General features: G+C 40.3%; 2 protein-coding genes across 2 annotated transcripts; both read left to right on the forward strand.

The window, feature by feature from the left end:
- Positions 1-1363: 1363 nt before the first annotated feature.
- Positions 1364-6610, forward strand: LOC125012453 (ubiquitin-conjugating enzyme E2 G1). The gene is made up of 6 exons (XM_047592417.1): positions 1364-1532; positions 3945-4047; positions 4143-4240; positions 4332-4510; positions 4627-4734; positions 4824-6610. Exons 1-5 carry the CDS (start codon positions 1490-1492, stop codon positions 4711-4713), a joined length of 510 nt encoding a protein of 169 aa, XP_047448373.1. The 5' UTR covers positions 1364-1489; the 3' UTR covers positions 4714-4734; positions 4824-6610.
- Positions 6611-9524: 2914 nt separating this feature from the next.
- rad9b (RAD9 checkpoint clamp component B) lies at positions 9525-16518 on the forward strand. Its single transcript, XM_047591652.1, has 11 exons — positions 9525-10496; positions 11015-11085; positions 11302-11418; positions 11568-11682; positions 11839-11938; positions 12166-12272; positions 12461-12567; positions 13315-13379; positions 13581-13725; positions 15384-15647; positions 16182-16518. The coding sequence occupies exons 1-11, from the start codon at positions 10463-10465 to the stop codon at positions 16308-16310; spliced, it is 1254 nt and encodes a 417-aa protein (XP_047447608.1). The 5' UTR covers positions 9525-10462; the 3' UTR covers positions 16311-16518.
- The last annotated feature ends 31 nt before the right edge of the window (positions 16519-16549 follow it).

Consider the following 16549-nt stretch of genomic DNA (forward strand, 5'->3'; position numbering starts at 1 on the left):
TAGTATTCAGTAAGAGATCAAAATGAAGAAGAAAACTGAAAATACTAGTACAAGGACAAATGATCGTTACAAATATACGATATTGTACTAGTAAAGACTCTGATCATACAGACCACAGCTTGTTCTGACTTCTACTTTAAGTCACTTCTTCTAATTCAAGTTCTCATAAAAGTCAACAACAGAAATCAACAGTCACTCCAGCCTCCGTAACAAAGCCTCCGCCAGCCAGCGGTGTCCACCTTCAACCTTCACAAATCCTCTCCAGCACAGTCCACCACCGCTTCAGAAAACCACTTACAAAGCCAGTCATTGTCCACCTGCAGTCTGAGCCGTCTCATGAATGAAACCAGCCTGAGCCTTAAACTCCACCTGCAGTCAGGAGATTAAAAAAACACGTCAGCCTGAACCTTCAAAAAACAAGTCTGATGTCTCCACCTACGCCCGACCAGCAGCAGTCTCATATTCGTTGTCCATCCGAAGACACAACCGGTCTCCAGCTTCTAGCCCTCAAATGACAAAAGACATCAAGACCAAGTCCTCCTGCCTCAACTCCCACCTCAAGACCTCAGCTTCTGCTGAAACAGCTGCTATCGGTGACCAGCTGCAGCACCAGCCAACACCCACAGCCTCCTACCAGCCTCTTCTACCACCATTTTCCATGTGCGCTTCAAGACCAGTCTACAATGTCCACTTGCTATCATCAGCTTTAACAGCAGCCTCAAATTAACCTGGGCTGTATACTTTTTAGTCAGTTAGGGTTAGTTCGCTCTGTAGCTTGTTTGGCAGTTCAGTACATGAATCAATGTGCCATTATTTTATAAACTGATATAATACGAGTTTATTTTTACCTGTTAATAGCCCATTAAAACTTTGATTGACATATCACATGGTGGAAATTATACAAATATTATTTTCGCCACTATGCTTCTATGAAACACTTTTTGACTTTAAAAATGTTCAGCAATTATTGTTGGGAAATTTTGTTTAGAGCTTTATTATAATGTTCTGCAAAGTGAAGTAATTGTATCACAGACTCAAAAGAACACTTCAGACATCTACATTGACAATAGTCAATCAATCAGACAGTCGTGTGGTGTGTGATGCAGAAGACAACTGACACTGAAACATACAGCATTAATGTCTCAGGTGGTACACGACTTCCAGTGGGTTGTGACCCTCAGTGTAACTGAAAGGCGATGTATTATTTATATATATATATATTAATGAAAAATCTCATATTCGTCTAGTCTTCGTCTAGAAAGTCGTCTAGTAAGGCTATAAACATCGCTTTCCTTGTTGTTTTCTTAAGAAACGTCGCCATAAAGCCACACATAAACCAGCACACACAGACAACTGCGGATGCGCATGCGCACTGCTAAATCGAGCAGCTGAACCTTGTGTCAAAACACCGAGGGAACCAGCGGCAGGATCTAACCTCGGTTTCAGCTTGTGTTTGCCTGCACAGTGTTTTTAGTTACGCCCGCGTACCATGACCGAACAATCAGCACTACTTCTTCGAAAACAACTAGCAGGTAACACCGAACATACATAATATTTTAAACAAGATATACCCGATATAACGATTGGCTACCTAGCAGCTATCGTTAGCTTTTTTCTTTTCTTTTTTTTTTTTAGCTACGCGGAGCTATGTTTACGCCATAGGGGTTAGCTCAGAAAGCTAACCGAGCAGCCGAATGGCTTCATTTATCACTGCAACACAGTGTGTGTGGCTAAGCTGCTTTGCTTAGCTGGGCTCTTTTGGAAATAAATACACAGATTCTGAATTACATTCGCCTCAAATATCATTATATCCTAATCGCAGAGCTAGCCGTGCTAGCGGGCTAGCAGGTTCGGCATTAGTTAGCGGACGGAACAAAGGAATAATCAATCCAGGGACTCATCTCCTCTGATGACTTTAATGCTAATGATAGCTATGAAGACTCCAGTCCTTTCATATACAAATGTGCTGCTATACCAGTATCAGCCTGATTTAAATCTCAACCTCGTAAGGTATATATATCAATGAATATGTGTCTCAGGTCTGGCTCAGACTGTGATGTGAGGTTAGTTAGCGGCTTTTTGAGGACAGGCATCTTCGCATTCAAGTGATGAAACTCTTATTGTTCCCCCGTTGGTTTATTTTAAGAGTCATTACTATTATTATTACAGAGACGGGCCACAATAATGCCAAACACATGAGATATTAATATCCATGATATTTATATCCTGACAGTCCTGATCATAAATCAGTGGATTATTATTTTACAAACGCATGTTATCCTTTTATTTTTTTACACCTCTGGCCACAAATTTGTGCTTAAAACTGATTTTCTCTGCAACTCATCTTTTACTCAACACCCAGTATGAAAAGAATAGGGATTTCCCAAACAAATCAGAAAACGACAGCTATCAGCCCGTTTTTTGTTTGTTTTTTAAAGGACACTTGGATAAAGTTATCAACTCCGCAGTGACTGTGGTCCAGATTGAGGGTTTTTGTATCGCGTCAAAGAGACATGATTTGGCCAACACTGCATCCAATTCCATGACAGACTCGGTGTGTCTCACCGAGTCAAAATGCAAATGTCTTTTCTTTCTCTGTGTGGGGACATGAATCACTGACCTTACAATGGTTGATTCAGTTCTGTTACTGATGTTGATGATTCATTTCAACAGGATTATTTTTTATTATTTTTGGAAACCACGACTAGATTTTGCACAGATTTACCTAACTAACCCTTCATTGAATGAACAGGCGGCGTAGGCAAACAGTCAGCTAGTTGACTCTGCCTATGCCGCCGGTGAGCATCAGTGACCTTAGTTTTCCAGTTTGGACCTGGCCCGTTGGCGCTGCTCGGGCTCCTGGCGCTTTTCAGATGATTTAGCTTGTTGAATCAGCAGCAGAACAAATTGTAGAGAGACATCATTGTGATTGGCTGTTGAACTTAGAGAACCAGCTCACAAGAAAAGAAACAGAAATTATGTTTTTATATATCATTGCTAAAGTAAACATTAAAATGCACAATACTTTTTACAACTTCACGATGATCTAGAATGAATAAATACTATTAAATTGACAAACCGTCATAATTCAGCCAGCTCTGTGCGTCTGTCCTAGGCCCACAGCTAATCAAAGCCCTTCTGTTCCCACTTTAATTGACCAATAAAGACTACTGTCACCTGCTGGTATTAAAGGTTAATCATTTCACACAGGCGAGAACGTATGTGCTCTTGGGCAACTTTTACCCCAGACACAGGTGACGTGAGGTGACATTTGCTGGTATTCCTTTGTTGCTGGTTTGTTGAGTGAGTACTTTAGACTACAGAGGTTCACATTGAAGTTATAATGAAGGATTTAATCAGCTTGTTTTGAGGTACATGCTATAGCCCCTTTTTAAGTGCACGATGTCGGTCATAATGACATATGTGGTGAGAATTGGCAGCCATGTCCACATATTTTGATCATGAACCAAACTATGTCCATTTTGTATAAGAATTCCAACACAGATTCACCTCAACCTGAAGCATAATTTCTATTTCCCTTTTGCCCTTCTGTCCTTGTTAAATTAAATTTAAATCACATAAATACAGACATAAAAAACTTCCAGGATGTCCAGGAAATTAAAACAGTGGTTCAGGAGAAAATCAGCACAATCATGCTTAAAATTTGCTACTGATTGATTTTAGTCTCCTGCTGTCACCCTGTATTGTTGTGAAATCAGAAATTTCTTAATCCAGCATCACAAAAGCAAAGAAACTGTGTGAAAACAAGATTTTTTTTTTAGCAGTTTCATTATCTTTCAGAATTGCAAAGGTATTCTGTATATACTCTCTGGCCACTCTGCGAATAAATCAAGTACATTTTGTGGGAATTGAAACCGTTTACTTACTGTTACATTTCTGTTTGTATTCATATAAAAATACCATATGCCTCCTTTTCCCCCCAGAGCTCAACAAGAACCCTGTGGAGGGCTTTTCAGCTGGCCTGATAGACGATGATGACATTTACAAATGGGAAGTTGTGATCATTGGTCCACAAGATACCCTTTTGTAAGTGTGGAAATATTTGGCTTGAAATTGTCAGGAATTATAATTTGGCTTCAGGTTTTCATTTGTCCGTGCTGTGTTCTTTGTTTCTCCCGCAGTGAAGGGGGGTTTTTCAAAGCATACCTAACCTTTCCTTATGATTATCCTCTACGGCCGCCAAAAATGAAGTTTATCACCGAGATCTGGCACCCCAACGGTAAGGACATCACGCTGACATGATCAGAATTTAAAATTCAGGCTTTGAGTCTTCACATTACAGTAAAATTCATGCTCCCTTTCCTCCACAGTTGCAAAGAACGGGGATGTTTGTATCTCAATTCTGCACGAGCCAGGAGAGGATAAGTTTGGTTACGAAAAGCCAGAGGAGCGCTGGCTTCCCATCCACACAGTAGAGACAATCATGATTAGTGTTATCTCCATGCTGGCAGACCCCAACAGCGATTCACCCGCTAATGTCGACGCTGCGGTGAGTTGCGCAACTTATCTCGTTGCCCCAGTCACCAGAAATCTCCACCTTTTCAGTCTTGTCATTTTTGCAGTAAATTGGGGATGTGTGATGAAAGTGTGATGCTGCTCCCACAGAAAGAGTGGAGGGAGGATCCTAATGGTGAATTCAAGAGGAAGGTGGCGCGCTGTGTAAGAAAAAGTCAAGAGATGGCATTTGATTAAGAGTCAACTGTAAATTCCAGGGTAAATAAATTCACTTCATAAAGTCATCAAAAACTTTGCTTTTGATATTGATAATAATAATAATAATAACAATGTTCTTTCTTTTCCAGTTTAAGGAAATGCCTTCAGAGGGAAGATTTCAGCAAAAGGCTTTTGCACCCCTTGTTTTGCCAGTCAAAGGAATTGGTTGGCTTCAACCACATTTCTGTGAACGGTTGTCATTTTCCACCAGATGAGCCAATTTGAGAACCCTACCAGCGAAATTAACCTGTTTCCTACCTGGAATTGTATATTTAATTTTATTTATTTTGAGAAAAAAAAATAATGATGTAAGATATGTCACTACTGTAAATTAACTTGCTTTTTTATCTGCTGCTGAACAGTTTCTACTTTATACCAGGTTTCTTATGCAATTTAGTGGTCAAGATTGTGTAAAACAAAATCATTAGGTCGTCACTCGTCCTCCCCGCTGCACATTGTCAGCCCAACAAACCTCCGTCAATAGATGTGATTATTTTTCAGCACTGTCATTGAATCACTGTTGCCTTTTATTTGGCTTCATTCCTTCACTGTTTGCTCACAGTTTGCTCTTTGTGTAGAGGGACAGATTGAGAAATTTTCGAGTGATTATAAAGGATTTTCATACAGCCTCCTGCTAGCGTTTTCTTCTAAACGCCAGAGGACGTCTAACGGTTTAAAACCACGAGACTCAAACCTGCATGATCCCTTCGAGCAGCTCCGTTATGTATCACTTCTAGCTGTGTATGTAAAAGGAATGGCTTACTCAATGATTTGAGAGTTACCGTTTTATAATATATCGACTCGCACAAGCATAGCTAATGATAACAGAAGGTTTGTGCCAACTTTATTGTCAGTCCTAAATATTCTTGATCCTACCCTTAAAATGTGTGGCGCTCCTGGTCAATGAAGTTGGTTGAAAAACATGGGCAACCAGTCGCAGTCTGTGAAAATAGCCTAAGCTGTGATTACTCCACATGTGTACAGGTTAACTGACATCAAGCTTACCTCAATTTAAACACATTTGACCCGGTTTATGGTTGAGTGCTTAATCAGTTGGGGAACGGTGGTGATTTTTAAAAGCTCCATAGTAGAATTAGACTAGTCGTTCTTTCTTTCTTCGCTGTGGCACATTTCAATTAGTGTGTCACTAAAAGTCACATTCACATGTGGGTTTTAGGCTCTTAAAAGGACTTTGGGTAGATATTTGAATGATGCTCTTATATCGGCATCTTGAGTTCTGATTGGTGCATACTTGGATAATATTTATCGCCTCTCCTTAATTACTGAATTTACGTTGTGATCCTTGAACTCACCACTTAAACTGTAAAGCGTTTCGCGCGTGTTCTGTTGGGAAATGAACACAGTCCTGTGTCTAGGTTTTATTTTTTTAAGGAATACACAGAGTTTGGGTGGAGTCTGGAAACCCTGGGCTTTTGTTCAGACTATTAAGCCATGATGACATCCGTTATGTTCTACACGATTGATCTGTGAATTACACTGAAAACGTAGCTAACCATCTTTAAGCGCATGCAATCAGGGTTTTAAAGGAGTTGGGTATGTTTAATACCATTGTTAGTGCATTCTGGGTGAATGTGATGTGTACAGTTAGACATCTGTAGACTTGAGGATCACATAACTGCTGTTGACATTACCTTTTTAAGTCAGAATTTTCTAACTTACCATGACCTCCTCTGACCGGTGTTCACTGTATTTGCACAGATTCGGTGCGTTTGAAATGTCATTAAGCAATACGCTCTGAAAATGGTGTGACCAGGTAATCCACCCGCCATTATTTGTTTTTTGGGGTTTTTTGTTTTCCATTTTGTGTCAATGCAATGTATATTGGACACGATGCTCAATAAAGTGTGTAAACAGAGTAGCTTGTAATTTTGTTAGCGCTTTACATTTTAGATGAGAACACGCTCCCGGTTCAAGTATATTAGACCTCTGCTCTGTAATTGGAACCCAGTCGACTCGTGTCACATTTCGGGGCTGGCTTCGTTTCACACTAATGGGATCTGCTTGCTCCAACACATACTGCGCTGATAACGATCCTCACAGCCTCTCTCTGACGCATCGACAGGAAATATTGGGTCATAAGTTAATGATGAGGAAGCGAGTTACTTTTGTTGAGCACCTGAAAAAAGAAAACCTCTATAAAAATGGAAGTGGTCACATGTTAATGAGGTAAGACCTCGAATGTGAGTGCTGAGGTATTCGGTGAATCCATGTAGATGATGGATTTTGCTCATTTAAACTGACGTTCTCAATTCTTAGGTCGACAGACTCTGACAAGAGATGCACAGATGGTGAGTCAGACGTTAAATGTTTACCAGACGTGAATAAACTTGTTTCATCACCTGAAGCACCTGAAGCTGTAGTTTCCCTTAAATTTGAATGAATCTCTCATTTGTTGTGTGTGAATGTTATTTAAGACTCCATTAGATAAAAGTGGATTTGTTACAATATTTGTTGAATTTTTTGGACTATCAGTATTTTTCTGAATTGTAGTTTACGCGTTTCAACCAACAGTCCAGGAGAAGAGGTCTCTGTGCATTAGTTTTTGTAACATTTACACTTAAAGTTCACATGCATTTTTTTTTTTTTTTTTTTTTTTTTTAAACCTCTTCAGATTTCAACTAGGTTAAACTAGGTTTGGTATGTCAGGTTAAGATAACTGCTTCCATGACACGAGTCAATTTCAGCAGCAATCTTGCTGCTCAGGAAGAAGATGTGTTCTAGCTCCTACATATGTACAACCCCAGAACAACAGAGCACTTAGTGGAAACACTGGAGGAAACGGGTATAGAAATATCCAAATCCACATGTAACAAGTCTTATGTCGGCATAAACTGAGAGGCTGCCCAGCAGGAAAGAAGAAACTGCTTCAAAACCACCATCTGCAAACAGCCAGACTGACCAACAAGAAAAATATCTCACTCTTAGGAGAAACCTCCTCTGGTCTGATGGAAGAAAGATGTAATGTTTAGCCATAATGACCATCCTTAAGGGGGAGGAGCTTGCAAACCGAAGGACACCATCCAAACTGTGAAGCACGGGGGTGACAGCATCATGTTAAGGAGTGCTGGCTGCAGGAGGGACAGGTGCACTTCAGAAAATAGACGGTACCATGAGCAGGAAAGATTATGTGGATATATTGAAGTAACATCTCAAGACACCAGTGGAGAAGTTTTACTTTAAGCTTGATATTGCAACCAATTATAGAATCTTTATGACCAGATGTCTGCTAACTTACTCATTAGTTTGTAGGGATTTGTAAATGCATCAGCTTCCGTGTTACAGATATGTCAATATGTAAACATAGATATGTCATATTTCATTTTCTGAAGCATTCAGTAGCTGCAAAAATCATGATTGGCATCCAAGTGACCCTGGTAATGATTCAGATATTCTTATTAATAGAGGCCTACTGTATACCACAAACTACTGAACTCTACATTGTAGCGAATTACTTTTTTCATCAAAAGGAAGTAAAAAAAGTGTCCTTATAAGACAGCCTATTCTGTACATAAAATATTATTAAGACTATTAACTATTGTTATTTACTGTTCTACTGGAGTAAAATATGCAGTGGAAAAAATGTATTAAGCACAAATCAAGTCCCTCAAATTTATTCACCTATAGTATTTATAATACACTCTTTTAGTCCACAATAAACACATTTTGAACAAAATGTTGAAATGCAATAAATCTATATTTTCATCATTTTCATCTATACCTCGGGTATTAAAATATAACAATAGTAACAGCACCCTCATGGGGGTCTTCAAGGAATAAGAATAATGGAGAATGTAAAAACGTTTTTGGTATTAAAACATAAAAATTACCTTAAACTGTTAAACTGTTAGAAATGACGTAATACAATGACACACCTATTTAAATGGTGACAAGCGACATCCTAAGTGAAAGTGCCGTGCTCTGCAACACTTGTCTGGTCTGAGTGTAGTGACTTGTATTCTTTAGACGGTGACTCCACATCACAGAAACATCAACAAAGTTGGATTAAACAGATAAAATCTATTCCTTAATGAGAATGGTGATATAATAGGAGTACAAAGTTTTATGTTTATCGTGTACGTGCTGGTTAAACAACACCACAGGCTATCTGTCATAAATAACGTATTGTTTTGTGACATGATGTCTTTGTCAGGCTTTGAATGTCTACCCAGTCAACATATGAGGGAAATGTACAGAGGAACACGCATGAATGTACCAGCTGGTGGCCAGCACATGAAGACAATACATGCTCCCAAATCTATGATGTCTGCACCCTTCTTGCAGGTGAACATATAGCTATAACGCTCTCCCAATTTTTCCATCGTAGTATGGCTTGAAGGAGAGAGCTTTGGTATTCTGCCATGAATTATCACATTTGTTTTTTTTCTCTGCCACAGCATCCAGGCCTCACAGCCGGACAGAGACGCTACCTTTGCAGCATAGCGAATGTTTACAGCACAGAGCACATGAGGCGGCAGATGAAGGAGCATTATTTCAACGTGCTGCACACATGCCTTCAATCAGGTGTGCTCCTGATATCTGGAACACAAGCTCGCTGCTAGCATTCATCTCATCTTATGTCTTCGTATCTTCTTAAAGGTCAGAACGACACCTGCAGGAGGAAGTATGGGCATCATCAGCGCAGGGAAAATAACGTGTTCCCGAAGGATGCAGGGGAGGACGCAACAAGGGCGAATAAGCCACAAAGGCAGAGGAGAAGCACCGACCGAGCGAATTGTGACGTCATACTTCCAAAAATAGTCAACAGATGACAGATTATATCACAGTAAATGGGTTTGTAGGCGATAGTGAGTCTTTGATGTTGGAAATGTTCCTAACCAAGAAATATATATTTGGTCTATATACAGTACTTACATTTACTGCATTTGTGACATAGAATTTATATTAGCTGAATGTCCAGATGTAATAGTATTCATGAAGAGGAGTTGAATTCTTAAATGTACTTTTATCCAGAATACACGAGTAGTGATGTACAGTATATCCTGTGTTGTGTGTGTACCATCAGGCAGCATTGATTTACATCTTTATGTGACAGTGTTTCAAAGAATTAGAGACTAAATTTCTGATTTGAAAGAAAATATTGTTGCATGTTTTAGCTGCAGTGCCTGAAGAGTTTTCACCTTCTTAAATGTTTTACCCTTGTATTGTTTCTATAAAATGAGTAATGGTATAATTTGGATTTCATGAGGATCGGGCATGAACAGAACAGTCAGCACAGTTTATTGGATTGAAGTCTGGGCTTTTACTTTACTTTACCTACTGCAGAACATTCACTTTGTTTTCTTTAAACCACATCTAAATATTCTCCCAAGTAGTTCTGTTATAGATACTTTGACGAAGGATTGATTCTCATTTGACTGATGTTTATTTATTTATTTATTTGCTGTGTGTTATCATTGTAGGTTGTTATTATCCCTATTTTCAACACTTCTGCCAGGTAACAACAGATTAAACTATGCCACTATTTAGTTAGAATTTATATAATAAATAAAGACCTTGTATTAGGTAACTGTCTTCTAGTGAATAAGATTAAAATGACCAACCTGACAAATCCCTTATCAAGGTGTTACGTATCAGTATCACCTTGTTTACTTTGGTAGTTTGTGTCGGTGCCATTTTTATTTTCGGCGGCACAGCACATCTGCGCACGCGCCTGTCACTAGTCCCAATTACTTGAAAGAAAGAAAATATGAATTGTGTTCTTGAAGGAAACTGCGTAAAAGGTAGGACGAAACACGAATAGAGAAACAACACATTTACTGTTAAATAACTAATGATTCAAAATGTATGTAAAATGTTCGCATTATTAATTCATAAAAAAACGCCGCTAGCTTAGCTAATGAATATTGGCTTAGCTACTAGGTTTAGCTAAATTAGCTAGCATGAGTTTTGGTTAAATTATAGATATTTCATATAAGGCTGCGATTAAACCACTTTATTAAATAAATACATTTGCAGTATATCCCTTAAATGATTTCACATTGGGAAAATTTGCTCTATGCATTTAACACATCCAATAATGCAGTTAAAGAATAGTGGGCAGCCGCCCGGGGAGAAGTTTGGGAGTGTGTGCCTGGCACATGGGCACCTCAGCCATAGCTGATGAGAGGGTTTGAACCAGTGACCTCCACTTAACACTGGTCCACAAGTTCATAATTATACACTTTAGTGAAGGTAAAGCCATTGCAGTAAAGTAGTGTATGATGGTAACCTTGAGCTCTGGTTCTTTGTTATGTTGCAGCTTTTGGGAAGGCCATTCATGCCCTGTCACGAATTGGAGATGAACTATGGCTGGATCCCATGGTCAAAGGGGTGAGCCTCACTAACTAAAACTAGCTGAATTGTCATGTTCTTTTTACCCATAACCAGGGTCTAGGGCCAGCTATCAAAAAAACTAAACAAACAAACAAAAATAAACAGTCGTGTCTTCTTTGATGAGTCCTTTCCAAGCATTGGGTTGCTACCCTTTTCTCTCTCAGCATCAGTGGGCAACATCTTAATGAAAAACTCCTTGTCTCTTTCTTAAAGCTGGCACTTAGATCATTGAATTCAGCTCATTCTGCGTATGGCTGCTTCCTCTTCTCGCCACTGTTCTTCCAGAAGTACAACTTGGAGTCAGCATCCAAATGCAAAATGGTCATGAAGGTACAGTAAATTAGTAATACTGCCTTATTCATCTCAAACAGCCACCATAGCCAGTAGTGGAGGTCTAATAAAAACTAGGACTGAACTTTAAGATTAAAATATTTAAACAGCTGACATTTTTAACTAAATCTCATCTCTTTGTTTTTAAGTCGGTGCTGCCACTTTTCCGGAGTTTGACCTCTAAAAAGTGTAACGTGGAGCAATGTCAGATATCAGTCAACACTCAGACTGACAGAGTGATAATCCAGTTTTTCTGCAGACATGGTAGGAAATGCAACATTTTGTACTATGACCTAGTTGCAGGTAAAGGAATGTGAGAAAATGGCTTCTATCGCCACAGAGCTACGGACGCGCCATTGCATGTTGTGAACACATGGTGGCAGTGTGATCTAAATATCACCCCCTGTACTTTTGTGATAGGCATCACCAAAACCCACAACCTGCGTTTCCAGCACAGTGAGACTCTGCAGGCAGAGTTCGCCTCACACCTCTGTCCCAATGTGCTGAAGGCTCCTGCCAGGTTAGAACTCCTTTCAGCTTTTTACAAGTTGGAATCAGAAAATGAAACCCTTTTTGCATAAATAAGGGTTTTACTTTAGAGATCTTTAACCTCAGAGAATTAAATAGATATGCACTGGATTAAGAGAAATTTCTACATTATTCTTTATTTTCACATGAAAGATTTGAAACACACAGGCATATTCACATCAGCTTAATCAAACACTACTGTTTTGCTCTTTTTTGAAGGCTACTCGGTGATATGGTGATGCACTTTCCTGTGTCTCAGGAGGAAATCACTCTGTCTCTGACTCCTCAAAGAGTCATTCTGAGAAATTACTATGAGGTGGTTGATGGTAAGTGTATGTTATCCTGCAATGTAGCACATATCCAGGTTAATAAAAGCTGCTGTTGCACCAGTTTCATCTGACAACTTTTCCCAATAATAAAAATACACTGTATTCAAACCTACTTCAAGTTCCTTAAGACAAACGCTGAAGATGTCATGCACGTACAAGCTGACTAGGATATTCTTCTGTCGCAGATCACATGAAGAAAATGTGCACTGAGATGTGCTTACACCCAGATGAGTTTGACTACTTTCAGGTCAGAGTGGACTCGGACATAACCTTCTGTCTGAAGGAGTTCAGGGTAACAGGGTTATTTTTGGAGGCTCCTGTTTTCCATGTCACATGAGTATATTATGTATGTAGTGTGTGTGTGTGTGTGTGTGTGTGTGTGTGTGAGAGAGAGAGAGAGAGAGAGAGAGGGACTGGCTCATCAGAAGTATTTCATGTCTGTATTTCTGGTCCTGTAATACAGACACTCAACCTCTGTACCTCTCTGTATCATTTTCAGTTTTCCCCTGAGCGCTGGAACCTTGCTTTATAGCAAAGTGTGTGACATGGAAAAAGCAACTGAAGTAGTAAATTGTAGATATTATAGACATGGTTTGTTGTTTTCAGCCAAGTAGGAATGTTCTTCCTAGATTTGAGGGGTAGTAAACTTCAGTTGATCTGTTTACAAGTTAAATGTAGTGTAATTTCCTGAAAGACATGCTCTGTTATATCTAAAGGGAACTTGGAAATTGGGATGATGTTAGTCCAGTTAAGGAGACTTGACCTATTAACACTCACAACTCTTGTCCCCAATGTCCTGGAATGTCTCTCTGGTACCCCGCTGTGAGGCTCCTCATTAGCCAGCCTAGTCGTCTTGTTCCTGTCGGTTTTGGAAAATCGTGTTTGGGTGGATTAGACGTCAGGCTTTAGGTTTTAGTGGGCATCAGTTTAGTAGAGCATGTATAGTCTGATTTTAGTCAACATGTCATGACACTACTATCCAACCTTTTGCTGCTAAGATGCCATTGTCAGTGAATTGTTTCACTTGTTTTTTTTCCAGGGTTTTTTGTCCTTTGCAGAGTCACACTGCCTTCCTGTATCGATTCACTTTGGTGCTGCAGGAAAGTAAGTTTCTTCGCGTGTGAATCTCTTGAGTCTCACTCACATCTTAAGACCCTGACTCTGTGTAAGGCTGTATATATATAAGACACTCCAAACTGAGTGTGTAATTAACATCAGACAGTCACAAACCTTTTAGTCTGTAGCTGATGAGTGATTAACCCCACTGATACGGGCAGAGGTGACAGGTATGTATTGTGTTTGCAGGCCTGTGTGCTTCTCTGTGGAGGACATGGTCCTTGAGGCCACTGTGGTGCTGGCTACTCTGGTCGACTGTGAAACCAGGGCCCCCTCTCAGCCTCCAGAGACACCGCCCCCCTCTACACCAAGGCAGAGAACACTGCTGGCTCCACACATACCACTTTGAATCTTTTCCACGAGCTGCTCAGATCTACTGTCATAGTATCCCGGAGATTTGAATTGATGCTGCCCACAGGCCTCTACCTGAGCTTCTCTCCTGGAATTCAGTCGAGACAGTTTGCCCTCGTTGGCTGTTTTTAGGCTCCTAAGAGGAATCGAGTTACAGCAGCCACCCTTGCGCCTGTAACAGAGATAAATAGGCCAAGCCCAGGACATGCAGGGTTGGGTTAGAAGCCCGTCAGTGCGACAGTGTAATCCTCTCATCTCCGTTATGCTAGCCCGTTTGGCTCTTCTGCCGGTGCCACTGTCCTCGCCTGCTTTGCTGGCTCTCTCTCACTCTATTCTTCCCAGCTCTGGGCTCTATGAGGATCTTGTTACACCAGTCCCAGCTGCACTGTTCAACATCTGGGTTGTTTGTAGTTTGGTCTGCTTGTGCTCTCTGCTGGGAGTCTGTAGAGACATGACAGCCTGATGAGTCGGCCGTTTTTTCAGTGCTCCATCTACATCCTTAACTGACTCTATTGAGGTGAATAATTCAGGCTGTTCCTAGACATGTGCACAGCATTTTTGATGCTCTATCCGCAAACTGGACTTGTTTCTTTTTTTTTTTAGGATGTTTTACCATCATCCTATTAGAGGGTTTAGGTTTTAATTTTAATTTAATTTGGAAAATGTCTGTGGGTGGTGCACACTTGATACTCAGAATGATTAAGGCCTGTTAACAAGGTAACACTCACCTTCAATTAGAAGATGTTGCTCAGATTAACCTGTCCTGTTTGTCACCATTAGTGGTACTCTAACAAATTCAGTGGCCTTTGCGTTAGCTTTGTTTTAAGGTTAGGAATTAGATTAGGAAATAAATTTATGTTATTCACTGTTTATGTTATTCAGAGTGTGTTGATAACAAAAGTGGATGATCTGCTGCCTTGTGACCGTTTGACCTTTTGACATGTAACCACACAGCCCATGGTTGAAGACATGTGAAAAGTACCGTTTTAACATCTATCAACTTCCTGTTGTGTTCCTACTTATGCTCGGTTTGTTTCTCTAAGGTTGATAACTTGCAGTGTGGTTTTGTGCATAGGCTTAATTTTGTCGCTTGTTCAGACTGTATTGAGGTCACTGTCAGTATCAGCTGATAGAGAGATACACATCCTAACTACTGAAGTGGGTGCAAATGTCATGTTTAGGAGTGGAAAACAAGTGTTTTGCTGACTGGCTCCATTTGGGTTTCAATAATCAGGACTTCTTCTAGATTCTTCTTCTCCTTCTAATTTCGGCGGAGAACATAGCTTGATATAGTTTGAATACGATTGAATGTATTCTTGCTTTAAATTCACAGAATTGAACACAAAAGATTATATATTTAAATGGTCATGTAGGCATGTTTCTTGTCAGAATTGTCCAGAAAAGTGTCCTGTTTTTAATCTCGTGTGCTGTGTGAAGTTTCATCTCTGGCCCTGTTTCATATTTTAGTATTTTCCTACATCTCCACCTCCAGATATACCAGTATAATGCACCTCTCCTCCCCGGGCTCTGTGATAATCCATGCGTAGGGGGCAGGATTGTTATTTTGATGTTATAGAAGTTGGCACCGTACAGCTTAATTACAGCACACACACACACACACACACACACACAATCTTATAGGACTATTTTTGCCACCTCAGAAACCGGTCATTAGCTAGTCACCGTGATGTGTGTGTTTGCAGGTGTGAAGGGGCTGCTGCTCTCCCTGTGGGTTTAAGCGGCAGCAACGAGGCCCAAATTGTTCCCGATTTGACAGAGCTGATTCCATCCAGCCAGGGCAGCCCTATAATCAACCCAAATCCTCTGAAGCATTGTATACCTGTGATCAACAACCCCCCCAGTAAACTCAGTGGCAGTGCTGCCACGACTCCTGCCTCCACAACGGTAAGAACAGCCTCCTGTTGGTTTCTAATTTTCACTTGGATCCTTGCATGACCTCTCCGAGGTCTGGATGCTCTACAGTCTTGACAGGTTGTGTTGCCACTGTGAAGAGCCAAAGTGCCTCAAGTGCTTTAAAGTCCTCTACCGGGACGTTTGCCTAGAGTGGCATCGTGCCGCACTATAAGAGGTGTGACTGAAGAAGCAAGGTGACACTGGGTGCGAGAGCTGGAAACACTATAATGGATTGGACCCCTCTGTTGTTTTAACTCCAGTTTTACAACTTTCTTGGCTATTCTATTCTACACTGATCAGCCATAATATTTTACATGTTATTGTGGCACCTGTCAGTAGGCGAGATAATTAAAGCAAATGAATGTTTTGTGCACAGAGACTGGATATAGAAAGAACAGAATGTCCAGTCACAATCACAATTAAATTATGCAAAAAGTTATTAAAAAAATAAATGTAAAAAAAGGGCGACTCCTTTCTGAACCATTTGATAACTGCACACGAATGTTCCCTCCTTGTTCTCTTCAGGTCTGTTCCCTCCTGTTCAGGGCCTTGTCCTCAGAACAGGATGATGATGGTGGTGCCAGGTTTCCTGTCCTGGCCTGTTGCAGTGACGAAGAGGACGATGAACATTATCCAAGAAGCCCTGTCCTCTGAGAGCTGAGCTGTTAAACACTACCCACATCTCGTCTTTTTGAGATGCTGCCAGAGCAGGCAACAATCATCATCACTTCATTTAAGCAGGTTTTATGCTTATTGTTTATGCAGATGTTGCTTCTTTAAACCATTTCCAGTGGTACGTTTCCTTGTTTCCAACCCAATTATTTATTAAATAGTTTTTTGTGCATTGCATCTACTGCAAAGAGAAAAATACCGTCTACTGACTCACAGTAAGT

This window comes from Mugil cephalus, chromosome 8 (assembly GCF_022458985.1).
Source record: "Mugil cephalus isolate CIBA_MC_2020 chromosome 8, CIBA_Mcephalus_1.1, whole genome shotgun sequence".
Lineage (NCBI taxonomy): Eukaryota > Metazoa > Chordata > Actinopteri > Mugiliformes > Mugilidae > Mugil > Mugil cephalus.

What these genes read in the sequence shown, in the direction of transcription:
- LOC125012453 (XM_047592417.1), top strand. Translation starts at nt 1,490, where the DNA reads ATGACCGAACAATCAGCACTACTTCTTCGAAAACAACTAGCAG. An exon ending in CGAGATCTGGCACCCCAACG is followed by an intron (nt 4,241 to 4,331) that starts GTAAGGACATCA and finishes TTTCCTCCACAG; the next exon opens with TTGCAAAGAACGGGGATGTT. An exon ending in CCGCTAATGTCGACGCTGCG is followed by an intron (nt 4,511 to 4,626) that starts GTGAGTTGCGCA and finishes CTGCTCCCACAG; the next exon opens with AAAGAGTGGAGGGAGGATCC.
- rad9b (XM_047591652.1), top strand. Translation starts at nt 10,463, where the DNA reads ATGAATTGTGTTCTTGAAGGAAACTGCGTAAAAG. An exon ending in TGAAGGAAACTGCGTAAAAG is followed by an intron (nt 10,497 to 11,014) that starts GTAGGACGAAAC and finishes GTTATGTTGCAG; the next exon opens with CTTTTGGGAAGGCCATTCAT. An exon ending in TCTGTCTGAAGGAGTTCAGG is followed by an intron (nt 12,568 to 13,314) that starts GTAACAGGGTTA and finishes TTTTTTTTCCAG; the next exon opens with GGTTTTTTGTCCTTTGCAGA.